The sequence below is a fragment of the Crinia signifera genome, chromosome 3 (assembly GCF_055691185.1).
Source record: "Crinia signifera chromosome 3, ASM5569118v1, whole genome shotgun sequence".
NCBI classification, from domain to species: Eukaryota; Metazoa; Chordata; class Amphibia; order Anura; family Myobatrachidae; genus Crinia; species Crinia signifera.
Window position 1 is genome coordinate 77,506,350 of NC_139219.1, and position 25,392 is coordinate 77,531,741.

Sequence of the window (25,392 nt, forward strand, 5' to 3'; positions counted from 1 at the left end):
GCTTGCACTAACTAATCTGCATATATTAAACCAATGCAGTATTTACCTTTTTTATGTTCTTTCCTGCGCCCATATTTTGTGTATTACCATTGTTTTTCTTTTGTTATTAGGTGCTGTTTTAGTTTTTCTGCCTGGTCTTGCAGAAATTAAAACGCTATATGAGCAACTCCAATCAAATGCCTTGTTTAGCAATCGACGTAGTAAGCGGTACGTCCGGCATTCTACACGCATATAAAATGTATAGGGTCAAAGGATCTTATGATCATAGATTTCTTATCCTCTTCTGACAGCTGCGTCATTTATCCCCTGCACTCATCCCTGTCAAATGAAGAACAGCAGGATGTCTTCATAAGGCCTCCACCAGGAGTTACCAAGATTATCCTCTCCACCAATATTGCGGAAACCTCCATTACTATCGATGACGTCGTGTATGTGATTGACTCCGGCAAAATGAGGGAGAAAAGGTATTATATGTGTAAAGGAGATTATATATATATATATATATATATATATATATATATATATATATATATATATATATATATTCTTATTTCTTCAAGTGTCTTCCTCAAAACTGAATTAAATATTTAAATGTAACTATAAATGTGTAAGCAAACTGAGTTTTCAGAACTGCTAATCTTTTTTCTAGTAGGGCCAAGTCGCCAAGGTAATTCAGAGGTGGTCCCCAAATTTACACTGCACCGGCTCATGAAGCCCGGTGCATGTGAAAGGCACAACTGTCCGGTCAAAACTGGTTTGTGTAAAATGGCCCTTTACGTTAAAACAGTCTGGCGACCAACAGAAACACAAATAATCTTAAGAACAGTCTTTTAGCCTGTCATTAACCTGACAGCAACCATTGATCTGTAGGTGATAAGCCGGTGCCTGCCTTAGCATAGCAGAGATTTTTTTTTTTTTGCCCGTCTCAGACAAGAAAGGAAAATCCCATAAAGCAGACCCAGCGAAAACTGGGCTGCAGCTGCTAAACACTCAGGCTTTCTCTGAACCTGTGTGTTTTCGGGAGAACTTGTGCTTTTAGTCAGGCAATTGAATAACCCGATTAAAAAAACAAAACAAAAAAAACAGTAGAAAATCCACTCTTGATGGTTTATCAAGGCTACTTTGATACTGTGCCTTAGTGCCATAGAAGTCCTATCCTGGCACTGCTAATTGTACTTGAGTGAACAGTATAGTTTCTAATACTTCCATGTACCTAATGCTTTAGTTTGCTACATAAAGGATCAACAAAATTGGTACCTTCTGTGTCCTAGATATGACCCCTGTAAGAGTATGGAGAGTCTTGAAGATGCATGGGTATCCCAAGCCAATGCCATGCAGAGGAAAGGAAGAGCTGGGCGTGTGGCCTCCGGTGTTTGCTTTCACCTCTTCTCTAGCCACCACTACAAGCATCAGCTTCTAGAGCAACAGCCTCCGGAGATCCATCGAATCCCCCTGGAACAGCTCTGTTTGAGGTACCCTTAATGCCCAGCATGCAGATTAATGCATTGCTGAGTTCGCCAGTTATATTTGTTACCATACTGTCATTTTAAAACTCCCTTTTAATAAGTCGGCAAAAACAAGTTTTGTTTTTACACCTGGGCTGGGTTGTAGAGCTGCTGGATTCATTGTCAATAACTTTTTTTTTTTTTAACCACTAGAATAAAGATTTTAGAGATGTTTTCTGAGTGTCGTCTGGAAACTGTCTTGTCCCGGCTGATTGAGCCCCCCGGAGTGGACTCCCTTCACGCCTCCATGTTACGCCTTCAGGATCTTGGTGCTCTTACTAAGCAGGAAAAGCTCACGCCTCTTGGGTATCATTTGGCTTCTCTACCAGTGGATGTGAGGATTGGAAAGCTGATGCTGTTTGGGGCCATCTTTCGCTGTCTGGATCCCGCGCTCACTATTGCTGCTAGCCTGGCCTTTAAGAATCCCTTTGTGAGTATTCTGTTGTAAAACAATGTACTCCATTAAAGAGAAAAAATTAGGAGTTGATCCCTATAAAGCAGACTGTGGCCCTCCAGCTGTTGTGAAACTACATATCCCAGCATGCCTAGCCGTCGTTTTAGCATTCCCTAATAGCAAAACTGTGTCAAGGCATTATGGGACTTGTGTCCACAGCAGCTGGAGGGCCATAGTTTGGACATGCCTGCTATAAAGTGTGTCTTGACAGGAGTATGACATCATTGCCTTTGGGTGAGGCAATGATGTGGAAAGACACAAATCCAACTGTAGATGAAAAATGACCGCACTACCTATTATGGGAGTGATGCCCTTTAATCAGATGGTATCAACCAGGCCAATGAGGCAGTTTACCCATTAAAGGAAGTTGCTATTTTTAATGTGATGATCAATGTAATAACCTTCTAATTTGTCTTTACACATCTACATTTAAGCAACCATTAAATAGTTTTAATTTATTTTATAGGTGTGTCCATGGGATAAAAAGGAGGAGGCAAACAAGAAAAAGCAAGAGTTTGCCATAGCAAACAGTGATCATTTGGCTCTTCTCCAGGCGTATAAGGTAAAACACACTGCTTACAGGTAACTGTAACCTTAAGGTGGAAACCACACTGGCCTGATATTTATAGTGGCAGTAACAATCCCCAAACTTGGTCATCGTAAACAGTAGAAACTTCTGATTGATCAGATATCAGGTGTTGGGCAATATTCACTGTTTTGTTTTGTAAAACTTTGCATTTCATGGGAAAATGGAACCATTTTATATACAATATTGCATCTCATCACATCTCGGTTTTGCGATAAGATGAGATGAAATCTAGTACAAAAAGTATGTGCAGCACATACTTTTTGTACTAGATCTCATCTCATCGCAAACCAAGATACGATGAGATGCGATATTGTATACAATAATTGTAACGTGTATGGGCACCTTAAGAAATGGTATGTAGTAATTCATTCAGAATAGTAATATGGACAGCAGGTGGACATTGCCATGTTAAACTATGATAATGTCAACATTGGTAACCGGATGGAATATGTGGGATATTCAATCTGTGCCAATATTTCCCAACAGGGGAAATATCGGCACTCACCTGTTCGATGCTGCTGTTAACGACAGTGTTGAAGGATGTCAGATCTGACTTTTTTTAAAGTCGGATCTGTTTTGTCGGAAACTGCCGTGGATTGTCCCATTCATGAACTTTATCCGTCAATCCGTGGCCGTTTCCAACAATTTACAGACTTTCCGACACTCGACAGTTGGAAATTTGAATTCCGACTGAGTTAGTGTCAGATCAGAAAAAACACCCAGGATTCCGATTGGTGGGACGTTTAGACAGTCGGAATCCCGGATTGAATACCTCCAATAGGACTGAAAGTAGATGGCAAGTCAATAGCTCGACGCTAGATGGTGAACAATCAATAGGTCGACGGGGGTTAAAGAGGCAGTAAAATTGTCCAAATGTCCAAATTGAGTTTATATGTCACCCTTGGGTACAGCCATGTGGTGATGAACATGATTCATATCTACATATTTTATGATTGGCAGCCTCGAGCACTGGTTTTATCTATTAAAATGTACATAAATAATTTTAAAATGGTCCTGGATCACCAACCCAAGGCACCCCTACAAGTGTCCTGCGGCACCCCAGGGTGCCACGACACACAGTTTGTGAACCACTGTGTTAACCTATTGACTATCTGTATTGTATACTGTCGCTCTAATAATCCATCCCTGATGACATTGGTGAGGATTAGGCTTTATACAGAGTGAATGTAAAATACCTTTGCTGCATTGATCCAAGTCAACATTTTGACGTCCACTTTTTGTACCACACCCTCGAGAAATCCCTAACAAATTTAAATCTTTTTATTGCTGACACCTTAAAAAAAATCTGTATAGATAATTAACGTGGTCTTATTTTTTTTTTTATATAAAACTAATTTAATTTTATGTTTTGTAGTCCTATAGTAAAGATGTGATTTTTCTCTATTTGGCTAGGGCTGGAGCACAATCACAAGAGAGAACTCGCGGGCAGGATACCAGTATTGCCGGGACAATTTCTTGTCTTCAAGGGTACTTCAGGTAAGTAAACTCTCCTATAAAGGGAAACTGCTTTAAAATTCTTTATTATTGAAAATGTGTTTACACACGCTAAACAATATGGCTTAGGTACAGTTGTTAGTTCTGAAAAATACAATACTAGAATGTTGTTGTGTTTTTGTTTTTTTTTATGATAACGCCACCCACATTTTTTAATTCTGCTTTTTGTTCTGTTCATTAAGTCATTTTAGAAAGGGGGGTGTACACTGTGATATACCTTTTTATGAGTGACATCCAAGGAAAGGCAAGTCAGTATATTTTAACCATAACACATGAAAATAATAATTTTGGGCGTTTCATTTCCCTTTAAAATTTAACTATGATTTAATTTTTTTTTTTGTAGTCTCTATTTCAATTTGCAGTAAGTGAATGAAAGCACAAGAATGGTATTTGTATATATGAATCATCACTTTATAAATAGTCAGATCTACTCATCGATTGTTCAGGCTGAAACATAGCTAATTTTATATAAAGAGTTAAAAAATAATCCGTTTGTTTTAAAACCTAATTAAAATGTAGCAACTTTGCATTGTATGAACACAGACTTCTATTGTCCTCTTCTTGATCATCACTATATAAAACTATAAAGTTAAAGCTGTAGAAAGGGCCAAAAGAATACTAAAAAAGGAACCTAAGGGGATTGGCCCCCAACTTTCCATCCCAATCACTCGTAACAATTTGCGCAAAGCAAAAAACTTCCAGTGAATGGCTGTTCTGTGGGCAATATCACTGTATTAATGACAGCAGTCAACCTGATTCAAGGTGTCTGAAAGGTGACCGTGCCTGAAATAACTGCAGTATAATATTGGTATGCAAAGACCATGTGCAGTATTCAATGCACATTAACGAAATGTGCAGCAAATCCTGTGTTGGATTCTCTGCACATTCGCAGGGTTCCGGAAGACTGGAGCATTCGCTGCCAGCCCTCCGTGTCGCCCTGTTCAACTCGTCAGGGGCAGCGAGCCCCTGGTGGCGAATCCGCAGGGAGCTCGGAGACGGCGGCAGGCAGGGAGATGGAAGTCTCCCTGCCTGCGCCTGACACTGAGGAGGGCTGCCAGGACACTGGCAGACCCCCCCCCAGAGCTGGCAGGGGGCTGGGATCATCAGCCGCTGCACTCTGGTCCCGATCCTGCATATGTAATGATCAGGACCAGAGTGCAGTGAATAAATGAATATTAATGAGCTGCTCTCGGCTCCCGGCCCCCTGCTGGCCAAAGTGTATAAAAAAAGTTACAATTTTTTTTTTTTTATAAAATTAAATATATATTAATGTGCTTTATGCACATGATTACAAATTGCATGCCCCTTCTTAGAAAAAAAAATCATATTTTTTTTTGGTACTTGTGAGTTATCCGGGCGTCCGATTTTAAAATCGGGTCGGATCGGGACATCGCATCGCATGCGACCATCGGATGCGATGCGATGCGATGACCCGATTTTTCCATAGGAATCAATGTTAAAATGGACTGAGTCCATTTTAACATGGAATTCAATGGGAAAAAGGGGTCCTTTTCATACCCCTACTATCCAAGTGGGCATGGAGTTGGATATAAACCTGTGGCGAGCGTAGCGAGCCACCGAGCCCGAAGCGTGGCGAGCGTAGCGAGCCCCGCGAGGGGACACGGAATACCGTCCCCTCGCGGGGCTCGCTTCGCTCGCCACGCTTCGGGCTCGGTGGCTCGCTACGCTCGCCACAGGTTTATATCCAACTCCATGCCCACTTGGATAGTAGGGGTATGAAAAGGACCCCTTTTTCCATAGGAATCATTTTAACATTGATTCCTATGGAAAAATCGGGTCATCGCATCCGATGGTCGGATGCGATGCGATGCGATATCGCATCGCATCGGATTGTATGCCTTAACTTAAGGCATACAATCAAAAAATCGGGAGCCCGGATAACTCACAAGTACCTTTTTTTTTACACCAAACTTCCCCCGCAAAACCCTTTATTTCAAAAGATCACTTTCCTGTTCACCTAAAAAAGTTGCCGAATGCAAAACAGCGAATCAGGGAGAAAGCAATTCGCCATCCTAGCATTGAATACACTCTGGGCGTTCCACTAAAAACCTAATTGAAAACCACCTGGTGAATCGCAATCAGCGAATCGCCAGACATTCGCTCTTCATTTGCAGCGAATTGTGTCCATTGAATAGGACGAACTTATTTTTCTGTGAGAAAATTCACCGTAATCCCGTCGAATTGCCTGATTCGCTGTAAAATGTGTAGAATCAGAGGCATTGAATACTGGCCCATATCTGAACTCACAATATGCCAAATCTTATGCTGCTTTCACACCGCAAAACCTGCTCAGAACAGGTATTTAAAACGGTTTTTGAAACGGGTCAGAACAAGTTTAACCCCTTTCACACTGCATGTAAATACCTGGTCTTAAGCAGGTTTGCGGTGTGAAAGCAACAGTGTGAAAAGCGGTAAAGCCCCCCCCCCCCCCCCCTCCAATGCTCGTAGAGACAGTCCGACACAGGCAGCAGCAGCAGCGCAGGGTGTGCTGATGTTGAGAGGGGACTGCAGCGGTCCAGCTGATGGAGAGCGGGCAGGGGGCATCACCTCACCATTCGACCCCCTGCCCGCTCTCCATCAGCTGCACCGCTGGCTGCTCTCCGTCCCTCTCATCATCAGCACACCCTGCGCTGCTGCTGCCTGTGTCAGACTGTCTCAGCGCCATCTCTCCCACCCCCAGAGGCCGAGGAGGCAGCGGGACATCCACGTCATGCTCCCGCTGCCCGCACTCCACTGCTGAACCGCTGCTGCTCCGGAACTGGTGAGTCCAGGCAGACAGCCGCCTGCACCCCAGCCCGAGCTGCCCGTCCCCGCTCACCTCCTCGGCGCAGGACTGCGCCGTCAGCAGCAGTAGCAGCAGCCCCCTCACACTGTGCTCCGGCAGACACTTGCAGGGACCCCCTGCCCCCAGCGCGACCATTCCCTTCCCTGCGCTGGGGGGGGATTGGGGGTAGAATACAGTTTCAGATCCGTTTTGACACCTAAAAAAACGGGTCTGAAACGGGTAGGACCCTGCTTTTTTTAAAACGTTTTTTGGAAACGGTAAAATCACTTTGCACCTTTCAGACCGCACAGAATACTGTTTCAAAACGGTTAAAAATCGGCAATATACCGTTTTTTTAGTGCGGTCTGAAAGGGGCATTAGTGGACAGGCTAAAGTAGCAGAGGGCCAGATCAGGTTCCACTTCTATCTGCTAAAAACAAGAAACGTTACTTGCAGATAATAGGGTTAGCATTTAGCAAAACAACATGAATGCAATGTCCCCGCTTTCTTTGGCATTGGTTCAGTATTGCAGTGATGTAATGGTGCAAGGAAGGTTTTATAGGCAAAAATGAGGCCCCTTCATAAGCATTGGAATATTGAGACACTAAATCTCAGTCCACTAGAGCACCTTTGGGATATTGTCAACAAGAGAGTTGCAGCATCAATGCTGTAACTGTGATGCTATTATGTCAACTTGGATAAGATTCTCTAAGTAATTATTATTTTATTTATTTATTAACAGTTTCTTATATAGCACATACATATTCCTTTACAGAGAATATTTGAACAGTCACATCAGTCCCTGCCCCAGTTGAGCTTACAATCTATTTTCCCTACCACATGTACACGCACACACAGACATTCTAGGGTTAATTTTATTGGAAGCCAATTAACCTACCTGTATATTTTTGGATTGTGGGAGGAAACCGGAGTACCCGGAGTAAACCCACGCAAGCACAGGGAGGATATACAAACTCCACAGAGTTAGAGCCATGGTGTGAATCGAACCCATGACCTTAGCGCTGTGAGGTAGTAATGCTAACCATTACACCATCCGTACTGCCCACACCATCCGTGCTGCGCAATATAGCAATAATTAAAATTCTTGCTATATTGTATCGTTGCCAACTATTGCTCGTCACCATAAACCTATTTTACTGAAATTTCTTAATATGTATTTTGAGTATGCTATATTCTAGCAATCAGGTTTCATCTTGACCGCAGGTTCTTATGGTTATTGTTTACCTTGTCTTATGTTTTATCTTACAGGAAATAGCTAGTCTAAAGCGACAGTTCACCGAGCTCCTCTCTGACATTGGATTTGTTAGGGAAGGTCTCCGAGCTAGGGATATTGAAAAGAGATGGGCTCAGAGAGGAGATGGAGTATTAGAAACTACAGGGGAAGAGGTAAGTACCTTTCTTACTTAAATACCCTAAAGTAGCACTGCCACTTGTTCAAAATTACTTACTATAAGTTATGCGCTTTGAAAGATTAACTTATTGATTGGTTACAGGAGGACAACACTCAACTCCTAGGGCTGTATTCAATTAGGTGTGAGTTTGCAAAATCAAACTTGCATTATTAAACTTTCAATTCATTGTACAAATGCATGCACCCAAGAAATGCAAGAACAGTTAGAAATGGTTACTTGCAGTACACGCAGTGGGGGTCTGCTAAGTTTATACAAAATGCGACATAGGAGAAGGACATGGACCCAAAAAAAAGTCACAACTGAGATCAAAGAGCCACGTAGAAGGCTGTTAGTGGGCATGGAGAATTGAGAACGTGCTAGAGGTTCTTAAAAGGTGTCAAAGGCATTTGTGCTCTTTTTATTTTTATTTATTTTTTTGTAAAAAAGCAAACAAGTTAGTTTAAAAATAAATTAAAAATAAATTTGATTGAGGCACTTTTAATAAAAAAAATGTGAAAAGATATAAGCAATTTTTTTAAATGAGATAAATATGTTCATTAAATGTGCAGTGTATAAAAATTTGATCAATCGTGAGGTAATTTTGAGGCCATTTTCTTAAGACCCATTTATTTTAAGACCAATAATGGTATCTGGATGATGGGCCAGCAGGTACAAAAATTCAACATTTACAAGGTCACAAAAGGTGAATAAGGTTGACAGGTTCAAATGGTTGACACAAGTTGTATATTTTTTTTTTTTACATTTTCATACTTGACTAGTAGGACCATTGGGAACTGTAACCTGTATCGACACATCTTGCCGAAACATGATGAGCAAAATTGAGCCCACAAGGGTACCTGTTTCCAGTTATTGTGCTTTCTAAATGGTTTAACATACACATGACACCAAATTTACCTGTCAACCTTTTCAGGTGTCTACCTTCCAAATGACGACTACTTTTCGCCTGTCCACTTTTTTGACCGTGTGGAGTTGACATATTGACTGTTGACTTAATACTGGTTGATCTAATGTTCCACATCCCCCAATAAGGACATGTAATTATTGTCCCAGTTAAGCAAATTGACAACTTAGAATTTACCATTTGGGTGGAGGAGGGGATTGGGTGTCCTAGAGGTTCTGAAACAAGTTCCTTGAAATAAAGATCTTGTCTACTTTTTTACATCCTCATGGGATGCGCACAAAATTAATTCCTTTGCGATGCAAGTTTGCAAGTGGATTGCAAGTGCAATTCACAATGCTAGTTTGCCGTTAGAAAAGCTCCCAAGACCAAACTCGCATCTACTTGAATTCAGACTAGTGTTCATTCTAGCACCCGCCATCTTTGAAAACCCATGCAGTTCCTCTTTCCTGCCTGGGGTGTCGCTGTCTGCTGTGGTGTTTCTAGCACAGGTCTGGTTTGCATATCAGTGCTGAGATACAGACCACACTGTGCTAGAAGCACTACAGCAGAAAGCAACACCCCAGGCATGAAAGAGGAACTGCATGGCTTTTCAAATATGGCGAGTGCTTGAATGAACACTACAGTCCATAGTGTAAATCATTCCTTTCCTTTATGCAAATGAAAGTTACTGGAAAGTCGCTGGTCAAGCCATTCCCTGGGGATGCTCCTGATCTACAATCACAACCTTTAATCAAGGAGCAAGGAATGTGTACGCCTGCAATAAATCAATCGCATAGATAGAAAAAAAAAATTATTGATTTTAATACAAACCATAAAAACAAAGAAAACAAAACCATGTACAATAAATCTAGGATGTGTTTCAGTTTAACCTAGGTAAAAGCCAGTTTACCAGATTTACCATCACACTGTAAAGGCCCCTATACACTAGCTCGAGGCATGCAAAACCTGGGCAACTTCCCTAGGATGGCATGATCCAATGTATGTCGTCCTTTTGCATATAAGGTATCCTATGCAATCCCATTCACTGCCCCAGGATGCGATGTGATCTTTGTGGCAGCCATGACCATCTCCGGATCCTATCCAATGCGCATGGTACTGAGCATCGGTATGGAATTGGAAGTAAATGTCATAAGATATGACACTTTTCACACAATGTATTGGCCTGATGGGTTGAAATCGTGTGGAAAAGGGCCATGTTGTACTAGTGTATGCGGGTCTGAAGGCTTCATCTGGTTCTTTAAAATACTAAATCATATCATTATGACTGGAGAACTTAGAGCTATACTATTCTAGGGCTACCTGTAGAAAGAGTCAAATCAGAACCATCTGTACCTCACAACTTTAAGGTATAAACACTATATGATACCAGCTGCAAACTATATAATTGACAATATAGTCTGCGGCCATAGGTTCCGATATTGAGCATACACACTGAACGATATCGGTATACAATATCGTTCAGGGACATCAGCAGGACCCGCTGAACATGCATGGTCTATATAGCTAAATTGACCTGCATATTCAGAAGACATTAATGGTGGTTAACGATGCTCGGGAGTGTGAAATATATTGTTCAGGAGCCCCTTTTTGAGCGATATCTTTCACAACATCCTCAAGTAGGATCCCTCAGGGTAGTCTGCTGTCTAATCTATTAGACACATATCAATACAGAACAGTGTTTAAAAGGTTGTAAGCAGGTGAAGGATTTTTTAAACCGCAGTACTAAGAAAACAAATGGTTAAATAAATGCAACATTTTTTACCCTTTCATATCCAATGTCTAGTCAACAGCCCTAGCGCTAGTAGCAGATAAAATGGTGAGCCACTTAAAATTAAGAACATTAACATTATTTAACATTCAATGTAGACCATTTGAAAGAAAAAAAAATTACAATTAATTGAAACATTTAAACCAGTGTTCTATGGGTGTCCCCATGAAAATGCTGGGTGTTCCTCTGGGAACGCAGGCGGGTTGATGCCTGCTCGGGGCTGGCAGCTGACGTCAAATGATGTCAGAGCCCGCCCCCTTTTCTTTCATCTCAATTGGAATGAAGTCAGCCTAGAGTGACTCCACTTATCTGCAAACAGGAAAAAAAGCCTCCAGAAACTAGCTACAAACGCACACCGGCAGATCGCTTCTGAATCCGGCCCTATGTTATATGGTGAAAAGCCAGGTCTTATTTTTTTCTCTTCTTGTTCACTAGGACATTCAGAATCATAATTAAGTTCCATACGCAGGCACTTATGTATTATATAGCTTCCCTTCTGGACCTACAAGCTATGCTATTACTGGTGCCTGTCCTTGTGTTTCCATCCTATATCCCTATAGATTGTAAGCTTAAAGCAGGGCCCTCCGACCGCCAAGTCTGTCTGTTATTACCGAGTTTGTTTTATCTCTGTCAACAATTGTAAAGCGCAACGGAATCTGCTGCGCTATATAAGAAACTGTAAATAAATAATAAACACATGATCCCATCTATAACATATATTCTGTTTGCAATAGATTTATATTGCAGTAAAGTTTTATGATAGTATTTTAATTTGTGCCAGGTTTTCTTCATGTCTGTCTATATGAGTCTGAAATATTAGCTGTCCCATCATGTTGGCATCCAGCAGATAAATGCATGTGTCAGGTATTAACACAAGGTCACTTGATCTAACCGCTAAAAAGTAGAAGTACATCATTGATGGGATTTCAGTTGCCGGCGAAGGGTGGGAGATGCTTAAACAACAGCAACGGCAGCCCAACTCTCATCCTTTGCTCGGCTGATTCCCTTCGTTATGGGATACCAAACACATTTAAGTGAGATCCCGGTGGGTGTCGTATGGATTTGGCTGGGAAAATCCATTTGGCATCATGTGAATCCCCCCCCCTATACAGTGATTTGAATTAAGAGACCTGTTGTTCTGTCATTGAAGTAAACTCCCAAATGCATTCAGTATGATTTACGAAGTATGTTGTGTGTTTGCTTTGAATGTACTTTTAACTGTCATTATACTGTCTTTCTGTACAGGCAAATACAAATTCAGAGAATATTAAGTTGATATCTGCAATGCTATGTGCAGCTTTGTATCCTAATGTGGTTCAAGTAAGTTCATCATTTTATTTATTGTTTTGCTGAATAAAAAAAGATAAACAATAGAACTATACATTAAAGCAAATTTCTACAGCAAACTCTGTCCTTAAGGACCCCCAACAGTTCCTTTTCCGTGTCAGCCGGCAGGTGCACTCATTGCTCACTGACACATATAAAAGATGCATCGGTGAAGCTAATTAGTTCACTTGTGACTCTGCGAGGAGATCTGGAAAATGTGTACTGTTGGGGGTCCTTGAGTTTTGGAACCACTGCTCTAAAGGTGCCCATCCTCTATTCCAATTTAGGCCCTTTTATTTTCATAGAAATTGGATGAAAAGTGTCAAATAGGATGTGTTTTGTCTCTGATTACAATCCATTGTGCGGTCCCTTGCACATCGGATCAGAGCTGGAGATCAGCAGGTACACAGGACTGCTGCATCAAGGACCTATCTGATCCCGTAGCCATGACTGGGATCGTGGGCCAGATTCTCTAAGCTTCAAGAGTGGTAAAATGGAGAGTGATAAACAGCCAGCCAATCAGCTCCTACTTGCCATGTCACAGACTGTGTTTGAAAAAGGTCAGACAGGAGCTGATTGGCTGGCTATTTATCACTCTCCATGTTATCACTTTTGAAGCTTAGAGAATCTGGCCCCGTATATGATACATCTTATGTAAAAGGACCGATTGTGTGCGGCCCTGCCGCCCGGGTACTGACAGGCGAGTTGGCGGGGTTTCGCATGCGAGATATTGCAGTAGTAGATGGGCACCTTTTTAAGTATAGTAAAATATTATTTTGGTCAAGTGTTTTAGGGGCTTATTCACTAATTATCAGGTTTCACAACCAATCATTACAATCTCTTATTGCTGCTATTGCCGGTAGTAAGAAATGATGCATTGCCTGAATGTTTTATTTATCACATGCAGAGATAGGGCTCCAAAAGGAACCCATCCCTGAGGTGTGTAGTAAGCAGAACGAATGCAAAAGCGATCAAGTGCTTGCACTTTGGGGGGTTCTTCGCATGAGCGGTCTGCTGATCACACCTGTGTGGCGACCGTTGCCAGTGGAGTCCTCGTGTTGTGATTTCTGTGACCTGTAACCCATAGGCTACAGTGGCTAATACCATCTGAAATAAGCGTTAATAAGTAATTCCCTTTCAAGAGTTAAGAAAGAGCAATACTTGACTCACTCTGCTGTTTTTAGACAAGTAAAATAATGAAATAATGTTTAACGTTTGCTTTTTGTCTTAGGTGAAATCACCAGAAGGTAAATTTCAGGTGACAAGAGCAGGAGCTGTAAAAATGCAGCCGAAAGCAGAAGAGTTGAAGTTTGTTACGAAGAATGATGGTTATGTTCACATCCATCCCTCCTCTATAAATTATCAGGTGAGATGCCGGCTCTTCTGTGTCTCTTCTGCTCCGTAGCATGTTGCGATTTGAAGCACAAAGTCACCATATAAGGCGTTGTTAAATAGGTTTGATGTATTTATCTTTTAGGTTCGGCATTTTGACAGCCCTTATTTGGTGTATCATGAAAAGATTAAAACCAGCCGCATCTTTGTGCGAGACTGCAGCATGGTCTCTGTATACCCCCTGGTCCTGTTTGGCGGTGGGCAAGTGAACGTCGAGCTCCGTAAAGGGGAATTTCTAATCTCCCTGGATGAAGGGTGGATCCGTTTCGTAGCTGCCTCACATCAGGTAAAACCTGCCTGGAGTTTGAAGGCCCAAAACTACATGCTCTGATATTGGGGTCATCATAAACCACTGCAAGTAAATATCCGTGTGGGGTGGGAAGTTCAGGGTGCGCTCCACTGCGTGTGTGCCTGGCATAATACCCTAGCAGTCTAACCTATAGACTGAAATATACAAATAGCTATAGACAAAAGGTGGTTGTATATCACTAGGCACTACTGTAATGGACACACAGATGATAAAAACAGGAAAATCCTTCCTTTGTCTGTTGGTGTTGAGGACTCTGTGTACTCAGCGAGGGTTCTTCCCCAATATTCTCAGATTATGTATTTATGGGGGGAGAAAAAAGAACATGTATGGGTATATGTTGTTGGAAATTTCATAGGAGTGATTACTCTGTCTTTAATTAGACTGAGTACCAAACTCACGTCTCTATTGTATAATATAAGCACATCATGGTATCTTTTAGCTGTCAAATTCGCATTTGCAGCAGTGCATGCTGGAACATACAGTTCCAAACCTGCTAAAGTCTAATAGGTTGTGTCCTCTGCATTATTTAAGCTACAGAGGTAACCAAGAAGTATACATACATAATCCATGTCACGTTGTTTGCAGATAGCAGAACTGGTGAAGGAACTGCGTAGTGAACTGGATCAGCTCCTGCAGGACAAAATCAAGAACCCAACCATGGACCTGTGCACCTGCCCACGGGGATCCCGTATTATAGCAATGATTGTCAAGCTGGTGACAACGCAGTAACACACAGGGATATTTCCAGCAGATGTCAAACTTTCTTTTCCACGTCTGAGGAGGAACGAGCAGATTCATGTGGAGCTCATTTTATTCTCTGTTCAGTAATGAATCTATGGTGTAATATCAGATAGGTGGTTATCAGGACAAGTGAGATTAAAGAGATCCTGAAAATCCTTCTGGAAATATATTTATTCTCTAAAAATATCACGGAGCTGGTCCCACGTTTTGTTTTCTTTCTTATTTGTGACATGAATAATAAGTATGAATTATTTTTTTTCTTACCTATTACCCCTTTCACATCGCAGTTTTAACACGGTATATTGCTGTTTTTTACCTTTTTAAACCGGGACAGCTGCAGTGTGAAAGCTCCATTGTCAATTTATTGTTACAGAATACCGGTACTTTGAAACGTGTTAAAAGCCGGATCCTACACGTTTCTGAGCCGTTTTCTTTGCAGTCTGAACAGCTCAAGGGTGATAGGTTATCTCCCTGCATGATCCCCGCCCACAAGCAGGAAATAAACAAAGGAGATTTATTGCAAAGAAGCGATCTGACTTGATTTTGACTACCTAGTCAGGCAATGGCCACGCGTGGGACTGTGCATAGTTATCGCTATGGGTCATATACACGGAGCGATCCATGCTTAATTTCTAAGCGATCTAGAAATAGGGCTAAAATTGCACCGTATGTTTGCTCCATAAAAGGTTTTGGTGATCTCTGTACTTCTGTTCTCCGGTATGGATTACTTTAAACATATACTGCTAATGTGCCCTGAAGACCATGGTTGGGAGCCCCTGATCTAATGGCTCATTGTAGTTTAAGGCAGTCTTCAAAGTAGAATTTATATTATTACACCAATATAACAATGTGGACCTCAATATATTGGCAAATTGTCAGAAAAACATATTGTAGAAATGCCTAGTATGGTCAAAGATCTAAGGCCCCACACATATGATTTACGATTCCTATTTTAAAAATCCCAGATTTGCTGAGCACTTCAGTTCGGTATTGAGATTTGTAACATGTTTAATGTTCCCAATTACCCGACCAGCGCTTTAGATTTCCACAGAATGTCTTATGGGCCCCATACGTCAGCAATCACAATTAATTGCTGATGTATTGGGCCCATTACTCAGCAAAGATGACTATTGTCCTCACAGTAAATCAGATGCCTCAATACTGTATACCTTTAAGAACAGTACCATGCAGCGCATGGCTGACCGGCTGTTGTGGACACAATTATTGCTGATTAATATTATTGCTGATTATTATTATTACAATTATTGCTGATTAATAGTACACATCTGATGTGTCCCGGTAAGACTATTTATTTGCAGGTGAAATGCCATTATAATGGTTGTGCTCTGACCAACAACATTGCCGACAGGAAAATAGTATACTGCATTCTACCACAATATTTGAAACCAGATCTTTTGAGATTTATTATTTATTTTATTACCAGACATTTTAGGGTTAATTTGTTGGGAACCAATTGACCTACCAGTATATTTTGGGGGGATTGGTGGAGGAAACCAAACTATTCACCAGGAACCCAAGCAAGTGCGGGACGAATATACAAACTCCACACAGTTGATGCGAATTGAACCTATGACCTTAATGCTGTAAAGCAGTAATGCTAAACCATTACACCATCCGTGCTGCATGGTAGGTTTGTTATTTAAATTTGATGCAATTTTTTGGAATATAAATATATCTATACAGACAGTGGACGTCCTAATGTTACCATGTGTAGGACCTACCCCATTTCTACTCCTTAATAAGCAAGCTTGGCATTTTTTTTATTTTTTTAAATCCATAAATAAGCCATAATATGGAGAAAAAAAACATTATATTAACTAGTATTGTGCCCATGCAAATAAACAGTTAACGTGCTGATTCTGTATAAACTGGGGAATCCTTTTTCCTTGTGTGTAAAACTCCTGATTGGTATTTATTTTCTCAGCTCCTAAGGCTGCAAGCAAAATATAAACTCAAGTTTAATGCAGAGGAATAAACATTAATTTAATCTCCCTACACAGCTAATTGAATATGTTCCTTCATCTTGATTTCTTACTATTGATTAAAATAAAAGCAGGGACTGGCTGGACAAGTGTATTTCTAAAGCCCTGTACACACACACACATTGATTTACTTTTGATTCGATTTTCTATTAGATCTGGCATTAAATCTTTCCATTCGATTTGGCATTAGATCTGTACTTTTGCATTAGATATCAAATTTGATATTCATTCATGGTACATTGTACACATTAGATTTAGTAGATCGAATTCGATATTTCCTTGGCTGCACAGTAGATTGTTCTGTTCGATTTTGTGAAAACGGGAGCGCGCATCGAATCGAATGTAGATCGAAAGTGACACACAAACCATTCAATTTCGTTTAGGATTCGATTCGATTTTTGCTTCTATAAGCAAAATCGAATCGGGAATAATCAATGCATGTGTACATTTATTTAGAGTTGATCTTTGACCTTAATTGTATCCAGGAAAGCTTTTGTGAAATAATATAGTAACTGCAGAAGACCTTATTACATCAAGGTTTCACTTCATAATATGTGTAGATATGTATGGCACCAATTTTATTGTGTAATTGAGAAAAGGCTTTAGCATATTTCTTGTGTGTGTTGTCCAGAGGCAGTGAATGCTGAAGTAACTCATGCGATTGAATGATCTAATGAAGTAAAAGGTGAATAGAAAACCTAATGTAGGTTACACACCAGGACGATTAGGGCTCAATCCCATCAACCTGGATCCAATGCCAACCGATTGTATATGTTTTTGAATGTTTAGATCCAATTCTAATCCGATGCGCATCCCCGCTGTCATTTGGCTGTTTTACAGATCCTACCTGCTGCAGGTAGGATCTGTAAAAGACCCATTCAACTAGATACAGACTCAGATTGGATTGGGATCGGATTGGATGCAGATCGTTAGTAGATCGTGTGCTCCAACATCGCACAATCTGTTAATGATCTACTAACAATCAGGATCATGCTGGTGTGTACCAGGCATAAGTCTGAACCATTTAGATCTGTAATACACATAACAACTGCAGTTTATTCCGTGCAAATTTTAGAATACTATACTATTGAGACAAAGGGGGTTATTCTGGTTCACTCCTGGCAAATTCCTTCTTTTTTTTAATAAAGTTGTTTTTTTTTATTAACAAAAAATAAATGTGGTACAGCGTGATCAATAATTACACAGTGCTCAGGTGTACATGTTTTCAAATGCAGCAGAAAAAATAGCAGATCATAACCAGAAAACCGTCTCGAGATTGTATGATCTATGCATAGATATCTATACGCGTTCATACATTTGTCTTTAAAAAATTTTATTTATTTTTTATTATTATATTATTCCCCCCCCCCCCCCCAAAGTAATCCCAAACATTAACCCAAACTAACAAGCATGATATACTAAAACTAGCTGGATGCCCTCATACTTCCATTCCAATCACACTATATAGCGTAGTCTCCCAAACATTGCTGCCTTTCTTCACAACTGCCCGGTCTTGAAATGCTAGGCACTCTGTTTGTTCAGTTAGCGTCCTCCTGTGTATAGAGAGGAGATTCCATCCATTTCAACCAATTTTTTTCAAATTTAGCGCTGGCTTGCCTACTCATATAGACATAACGCTCATGGTTAATAGTGGAGTTAACAAGAGCCCGAAAGGCAGAAAATTCAGGGCCATTGTGCGCCATCCATGAGTGGGCAACAATGACCTTAGCCAAAGCACAAACGTTAATAACATTTTGCCCCCTCTTCAGCAGCCCCCAACACACAGTTTTGGCGTTAGTAAAACAAGGGCAATGCCTGTGGAGTCCAAAGCTTGCCCCCCCCTAAGCCAAAAGTCCTTAACCTGCGGGCATTCCCATAGCAGATGCCAGAAGGTACCTACCCCAGTCGAGCATCTGGGACACGCAGAAGAAGAGTGCACCCCAAATCTAGCTAGCCGTACCGGCGTCCGATATGTCCGATGTAGGATAAATAATTTTATTTGTTGGAATCTAATACTAGAATTGGCAAGTCTAGGTAGTTCTCTAGCGGCTATCCAGTCACAGTCATCTATAGGGCCCAGGTCAAGCACCCAATGCTCCTTGAGTGCAGTGAGGGGATCTAAATGGTGATTACACAACAGGAGGGAGTAAGTTAGGGAAACTGTTTTCCTGTCGCTGAGACCTAATGGGGGAAGGAGATAGGACTGTGGGGGAATCTTTAAACTGCACCTGTAAGGCATGCCTTAATTGTAAGTAACAAAAGAAAAAGAGTTGTGGCAAATCAAACTCATCTTTTAGTTGTTGAAAAGATTTGAGTACCCCATTTAAGTACAGTGGACCCAATGTTATAACTCCCCCGGAGACCCACAATCCTTTCCTTGCAATGGTCCGCAGTTCAGGCAATTTATTAGAGTGCCACAGGGATGTCTCTGGGTCATGATCTGAAAACCCAGCAAGGGACTGAGCACCCTGCCATACCCTAACTGCCTGAGTCAATATAGGGGGACTATGTGGAGGTAGTTTGGCCCCTAGCAGCAACTGTACCGGAGTACATCCAGGGACACATTGTCTAATAAATGCAGCATGTAGCGAGTCTGAATTGGTATCCTGAACCCACAGCCTAAGATGTGCGAGCTGTGCAGCATAATAGTAAACCGGAAGTGTGGTAAAACCAGGCCCCCAGCAACCCTAGGCCTAGTAAGTGTATCTAATTTAAGCCCAAATTAGTGAACTTAAAATACTATTCAGCTTTCTAAAAAAGGTAACAGGTATGTACACAGGGGACTGTTGAAGGACATATAGGAGGTTTGGCCGGACCACTATCTTTATCAAATTGACCCTCCTAGTGACTGTAAGGCAGGCATTCCTAACCACGGCCCTCAAGGCACACCAACAGTGCAGATTTTGTAGATATCCAGGCTTGAGTACAGGTGACTTAATAAGTATCTGAGGGATTCTGATTAAACCATCTGTGCTGAAGCCTGGATATCACTAAAACCTGCACTGTTGGTGTGCATTGAGGACCGTGGTTGGGAATGCCTGCTGTAAGGGGTAGCTTACTCCAGGGTCCAGATTTATCCTTGATAATTATCAAGATTGGAGCGAGGTTGAGAGGTATAAAATTAGAGGAAGTGGGAGTAATAATAATAATACCTAAATATTTTTTTTTTCAAGTCATATTTTATTGAATAAATGTAGTTATGTAACATATGCAGAAAAACGAACATACAATTGTGGTAACATTTGCAGTATTTAAAACAGAAATTTGTTATTTTGGACAAGTTAGACCGGGAACAATGAAACATGTCTGTAGTCATGAATAATGAGAGAGCTTTGGTGTAATTAAGTAATGTTAACCGTCGTTCACTCAGAAAGGGTAGTGGCCGAAATATTGTGTATTTTAGCTCCATATAAGCTTAAATTAAGAGGTCAATAATACCTAAATATTTAAATTGGAAGACCCAACATAGAGGGAGAGGGATTACTGGGCACGCCAGGGGTGCATCGTGCAGTGGCATAATAGTGGACTTGCTCCAGTTTATAGAAAGACCGAAAGCTGAACATCGCGACACTATAGTCCTCTAAGATAAGAAGGATGTCATCTGCATATAGTGTCTAGCTTCAATCCCACTATTCCAGGGTGGTTCTGTATCAAGCATGCCAGTGGTTCAATAGCAAGGGCAAATAATGTAGGAGAAAGAGGACAGCCCTGTCTTGTGCCCCTAGCCAAGGGAAAGGAAGGGGAAACAAAGTCATTTACAGCAATTCTAGCTCTGGGTTGGTAGTATAACAGTTGTACCCACTTAATAAAAGATGGGCTGAACCCCATACCCCTCAGGACCTCCCATAGAAGATCGAACACCAAGTCGAATACCTTAGCAGCGTCCAAGGAAACTAGAACTGAAGCGACCCCCTCCGAATGAGAAACCTAAAGATGGGTATACACCCGCCTGAGATTAATGGATGTAGACATTCCAGGTATCAAGCCCATTTGGTCAGGGTTTATAACGGAAGTAATTACAGAGCCTAGTCGGATTGCCAGGACTTTAGCCAGTATTTTAACGTCGGTAGGGATCAGAGAGATAGGCCTATAGGAGTCTGGGAATCTGGGGTCCTTGCCAGGTTTGGGCAGCACGACAATGATGGCCTCACACATAGAAGAAGGAGACACCTTCCTCAAACAATCAGTGGAAAAGATGAAGTAATCTAGGCGCAAGGACCTCACCATGTTTTTTATACAGCTCAATAGGGATGCCATCATTGCCAGACGCCTTGCCTCCCGGGAAGGCGGCAAGGGCCCCCTCCACCTCCTCTAATGTAAATGGTGCATCTAAAAGATCCCGGGCTTCTGAGGTTAGCTGCGGTAGATGAGCAGATTGCACAAAGGACTGTAGGGTCACCAGGTCACAATTAAGTCGGGATTCATATAAGGTCTTATAAAAATACATAAAAACTGCCGCTATATCCGTGGTAGTAACCACCCAGTTCCCCCCTGGATCTATCAGTTCCATAACTGTTGCCCCCGGTCTGTCCGCATGTACTAAGTGTGCAAGAAAGCTACCTGGCCTGTCGTAGTCCAAGAAATATTTATGAGAACTAAATAGCAGCCCGTGTATATCAGATTGAAACCGCAGCCAGCGAGACTGGTCAGCGAGCCCAAGAGTTCACCGAGCCATCCAGCAAGTACCGGGACTCCAGGGAGCGGCACTCAGCTTTCAATTCCTCGCCCTGCCGCCACACATTTTCTCAAAGTGCCCCACATAAAAGCATTGAAAGCATCCCACACCACAGCCACCGAAGCTGAGCCCTCATTCTCTTTAAAGTAATCCTCCCATGAGGCATCTAATTCCAAGCCTGCCCCCATTTGCAATAACCATGCCAGGTGCAGCTTCCAAAAAACCTGACCTCGCTGGCATTCTATATCGACTCACATAGACAGTGGTGAGTGATAGGACACCCCTCTAGATTCATAATGGATATCCTGTATCTTTGGGATCAGGGAGGGGGAGACCAGGCCAGATCATCCTAGAGAAGGAGTTATAGGATTTAGAAAAACATGAAAACTGCCTGTCTTGGGGATGAGCAGACTGCCAGGCATCCACAAGGTCTAAATTATTGACAAAGAAAGCAAAAACCATAGGGCCTGATACAATGGCTGGGCCCGGGTTCTCTCTCCACTTATCAAGGGAGTAAGCCATTACATTGTTAAAGTTCCCTAGGCATATAATAGGGGTTCCTGGGGATAGGGCTAAGAAGGCCGCAGCCTTCCTCAGAGTTTCGTAAGAGAAGGGAGGGGGCATATAAATGGCTAGTAGAAGGTACAGCCTGGAGTACAGATTACAGCTATGAAAACATACCGTCCATAAGAGTCAGAGGTTACAGACTCCAGCACAAAGGGTACAGATTTTCTAATGAAAACCAATACACCCCAGGAGTGGGTAGTATGAGAGGCGTATAAGCCCATCCTATCCATGGCTTTCGTAGTGAGAGCAACCTGTTGCCCTCCAAGTGAGTCTCCAATAGTGAGACCACATCCGCCTTATATTGCTGTAGTTTAAACACCAGAGAGCGCTTAATCCTGTCATTTAATCCGTGGACATTCCACGTCAAACATGTGAGCTGAGACATTCCGCAGTTCGATTGACAGTGACCAGGAGTAACAGCATAGCCAGCATACCATCCAGGCAATAAACATTCAGCAGGCAGCACAACACACAATTCTCTAATTGAGGGGTCCATCATCTCACCAGCAACGTTGAATACAGCATGTATATTAGTACATCCAGAAAATAAAAAAAAGGAACATAACAAAACAGACAAAAACATCCCATCCCAACCACGGTACACTTCACCCCTAACCAGAACCAAACTAGAAGGAAAGGTTATAGTAACCCTCCCACATTCCCTAAATAGTAATTAACTTGCAGACGAATATATCGTCTATCCAAAAATCTGGAGACAATCTATGTACCAGTCGCCAAAGCAAGGGAGCTCCCCAATCCCAAGTAGTCAGGTATAACTCCCCCCCCCCAAAAAAAAAAAAACATATTAGGTGCAGTGTGCTTAGGCTTTCTACCCATTTACCCATATGAGCATCCCAACATTATATATGTAGCGAGCAGCACTTGGGAAACCCCACAAAAAAAAATATAACATCCCGCCGTCCCCAAGACCCCCCAAAATACGTTTAAAGTAAACAGCTGCAAACAGCATACATGAGTATCATGTACCATATCAAACAACCCACAGACTGCAGCAGTATTCCCCAGGCACAAACAATGCACATTCATGCCAATATATTCATGGCATCAGGATTTAAGCCCCAGACAGTAATTCCGGAGCCATCTGCCTGGTCGCAGGCGCATAGCGATCAAGCCAAGCGGCAGCCTCCCGAGGGGTGCTGAATAACTTAGTCTCGCCATTAGTTACCACTCGAAGCCTGGAGGGAAACAGCATTGCATAATTTAATTCAAGATCACGGAGTCTGCGTTTAATTGGGGCAAACTGCGCCCTATCCCTAAATCCATAAATAAGCCATAATATGGAGAAAAAAAACATTATATTAACTAGTATTGTGCCCATGCAAATAAACAGTTAACGTGCTGATTCTGTATAAACTGGGGAATCCTTTTTCCTTGTGTGTAAAACTCCTGATTGGTATTTATTTTCTCAGCTCCTGAGGCTGCAAGCAAAATATAAACTCAAGTTTAATGCAGAGGAATAAACATTAATTTAATCTCCCTACACCGCTAATTGAATATGTTCCTTCATCTTGATTTCTTACTATTGATTAAAATAAAAGCAGGGACTGGCTGGACAAGTGTATTTCTAAAGCCCTGTACACACACACACATTGATTTACTTTTGATTCGATTTTCTATTAGATCTGGCATTAAATCTTTCCATTCGATTTGGCATTAGATCTGTACTTTTGCATTAGATATCAAATTTGATATTCATTCATGGTACATTGTACACATTAGATTTAGTAGATCGAATTCGATATTTCCTTGGCTGCACAGTAGATTGTTCTGTTCGATTTTGTGAAAACGGGAGCGCGCATCGAATCGAATGTAGATCGAAAGTGACACACAAACCATTCGATTTCGTTTAGGATTCGATTCGATTTTTGCTTCTATAAGCAAAATCGAATCGGGAATAATCAATGCATGTGTACATTTATTTAGAGTTGATCTTTGACCTTAATTGTATCCAGGAAAGCTTTTGTGAAATAATATAGTAACTGCAGAAGACCTTATTACATCAAGGTTTCACTTCATAATATGTGTAGATATGTATGGCACCAATTTTATTGTGTAATTGAGAAAAGGCTTTAGCATATTTCTTGTGTGTGTTGTCCAGAGGCAGTGAATGCTGAAGTAACTCATGCGATTGAATGATCTAATGAAGTAAAAGGTGAATAGAAAACCTAATGTAGGTTACACACCAGGACGATTAGGGCTCAATCCCATCAACCTGGATCCAATGCCAACCGATTGTATATGTTTTTGAATGTTTAGATCCAATTCTAATCCGATGCGCATCCCCGCTGTCATTTGGCTGTTTTACAGATCCTACCTGCTGCAGGTAGGATCTGTAAAAGACCCATTCAACTAGATACAGACTCAGATTGGATTGGGATCGGATTGGATGCAGATCGTTAGTAGATCGTGTGCTCCAACATCGCACAATCTGTTAATGATCTACTAACAATCAGGATCATGCTGGTGTGTACCAGGCATAAGTCTGAACCATTTAGATCTGTAATACACATAACAACTGCAGTTTATTCCGTGCAAATTTTAGAATACTATACTATTGAGACAAAGGGGGTTATTCTGGTTCACTCCTAGCAAATTCCTTCTTTTTTTTAATAAAGTTGTTTTTTTTTATTAACAAAAAATAAATGTGGTACAGCGTGATCAATAATTACACAGTGTTTAGGTGTACATGTTTTCAAATGCAGCAGAAAAAATAGCAGATCATAACCAGAAAACCGTCTCGAGATTGTATGATCTATGCATAGATATCTATACGCGTTCATACATTTGTCTTTAAAAAATTTTATTTATTTTTTATTATTATATTATTCCCCCCCCCCCCCCCCCAAAGTAATCCCAAACATTAACCCAAACTAACAAGCATGATATACTAAAACTAGCTGGATGCCCTCATACTTCCATTCCAATCACACTATATAGCGTAGTCTCCCAAACATTGCTGCCTTTCTTCACAACTGCCCGGTCTTGAAATGCTAGGCACTCTGTTTGTTCAGTTAGCGTCCTCCTGTGTATAGAGAGGAGATTCCATCCATTTCAACCAATTTTTTTCAAATTTAGCGCTGGCTTGCCTACTCATATAGACATAACGCTCATGGTTAATAGTGGAGTTAACAAGAGCCCGAAAGGCAGAAAATTCAGGGCCATTGTGCGCCATCCATGAGTGGGCAACAATGACCTTAGCCAAAGCACAAACGTTAATAACATTTTGCCCCCTCTTCAGCAGCCCCCAACACACAGTTTTGGCGTTAGTAAAACAAGGGCAATGCCTGTGGAGTCCAAAGCTTGCCCCCCCCTAAGCCAAAAGTCCTTAACCTGCGGGCATTCCCATAGCAGATGCCAGAAGGTACCTACCCCAGTCGAGCATCTGGGACACGCAGAAGAAGAGTGCA

General features: G+C 41.5%; 1 protein-coding gene across 1 annotated transcript in view; it reads left to right on the top strand.

Moving 5' to 3' along the window:
- DHX57 (DExH-box helicase 57) overlaps positions 1-14,905 on the top strand; it is a 95,616-nt gene extending 80,711 nt beyond the window's left edge. Inside the window, exons 14-24 of the mRNA XM_083176062.1 lie at positions 111-207; positions 291-464; positions 1,272-1,472; positions 1,659-1,935; positions 2,426-2,521; positions 3,962-4,045; positions 8,118-8,255; positions 12,196-12,270; positions 13,508-13,642; positions 13,754-13,954; positions 14,564-14,905. Of these exons, the coding sequence (XP_083032188.1) occupies positions 111-207; positions 291-464; positions 1,272-1,472; positions 1,659-1,935; positions 2,426-2,521; positions 3,962-4,045; positions 8,118-8,255; positions 12,196-12,270; positions 13,508-13,642; positions 13,754-13,954; positions 14,564-14,707 (1,622 nt within the window). The 3' untranslated portion in view covers positions 14,708-14,905. The remainder of the gene's footprint in view (positions 1-110; positions 208-290; positions 465-1,271; positions 1,473-1,658; positions 1,936-2,425; positions 2,522-3,961; positions 4,046-8,117; positions 8,256-12,195; positions 12,271-13,507; positions 13,643-13,753; positions 13,955-14,563) is intronic.
- The last annotated feature ends 10,487 nt before the right edge of the window (positions 14,906-25,392 follow it).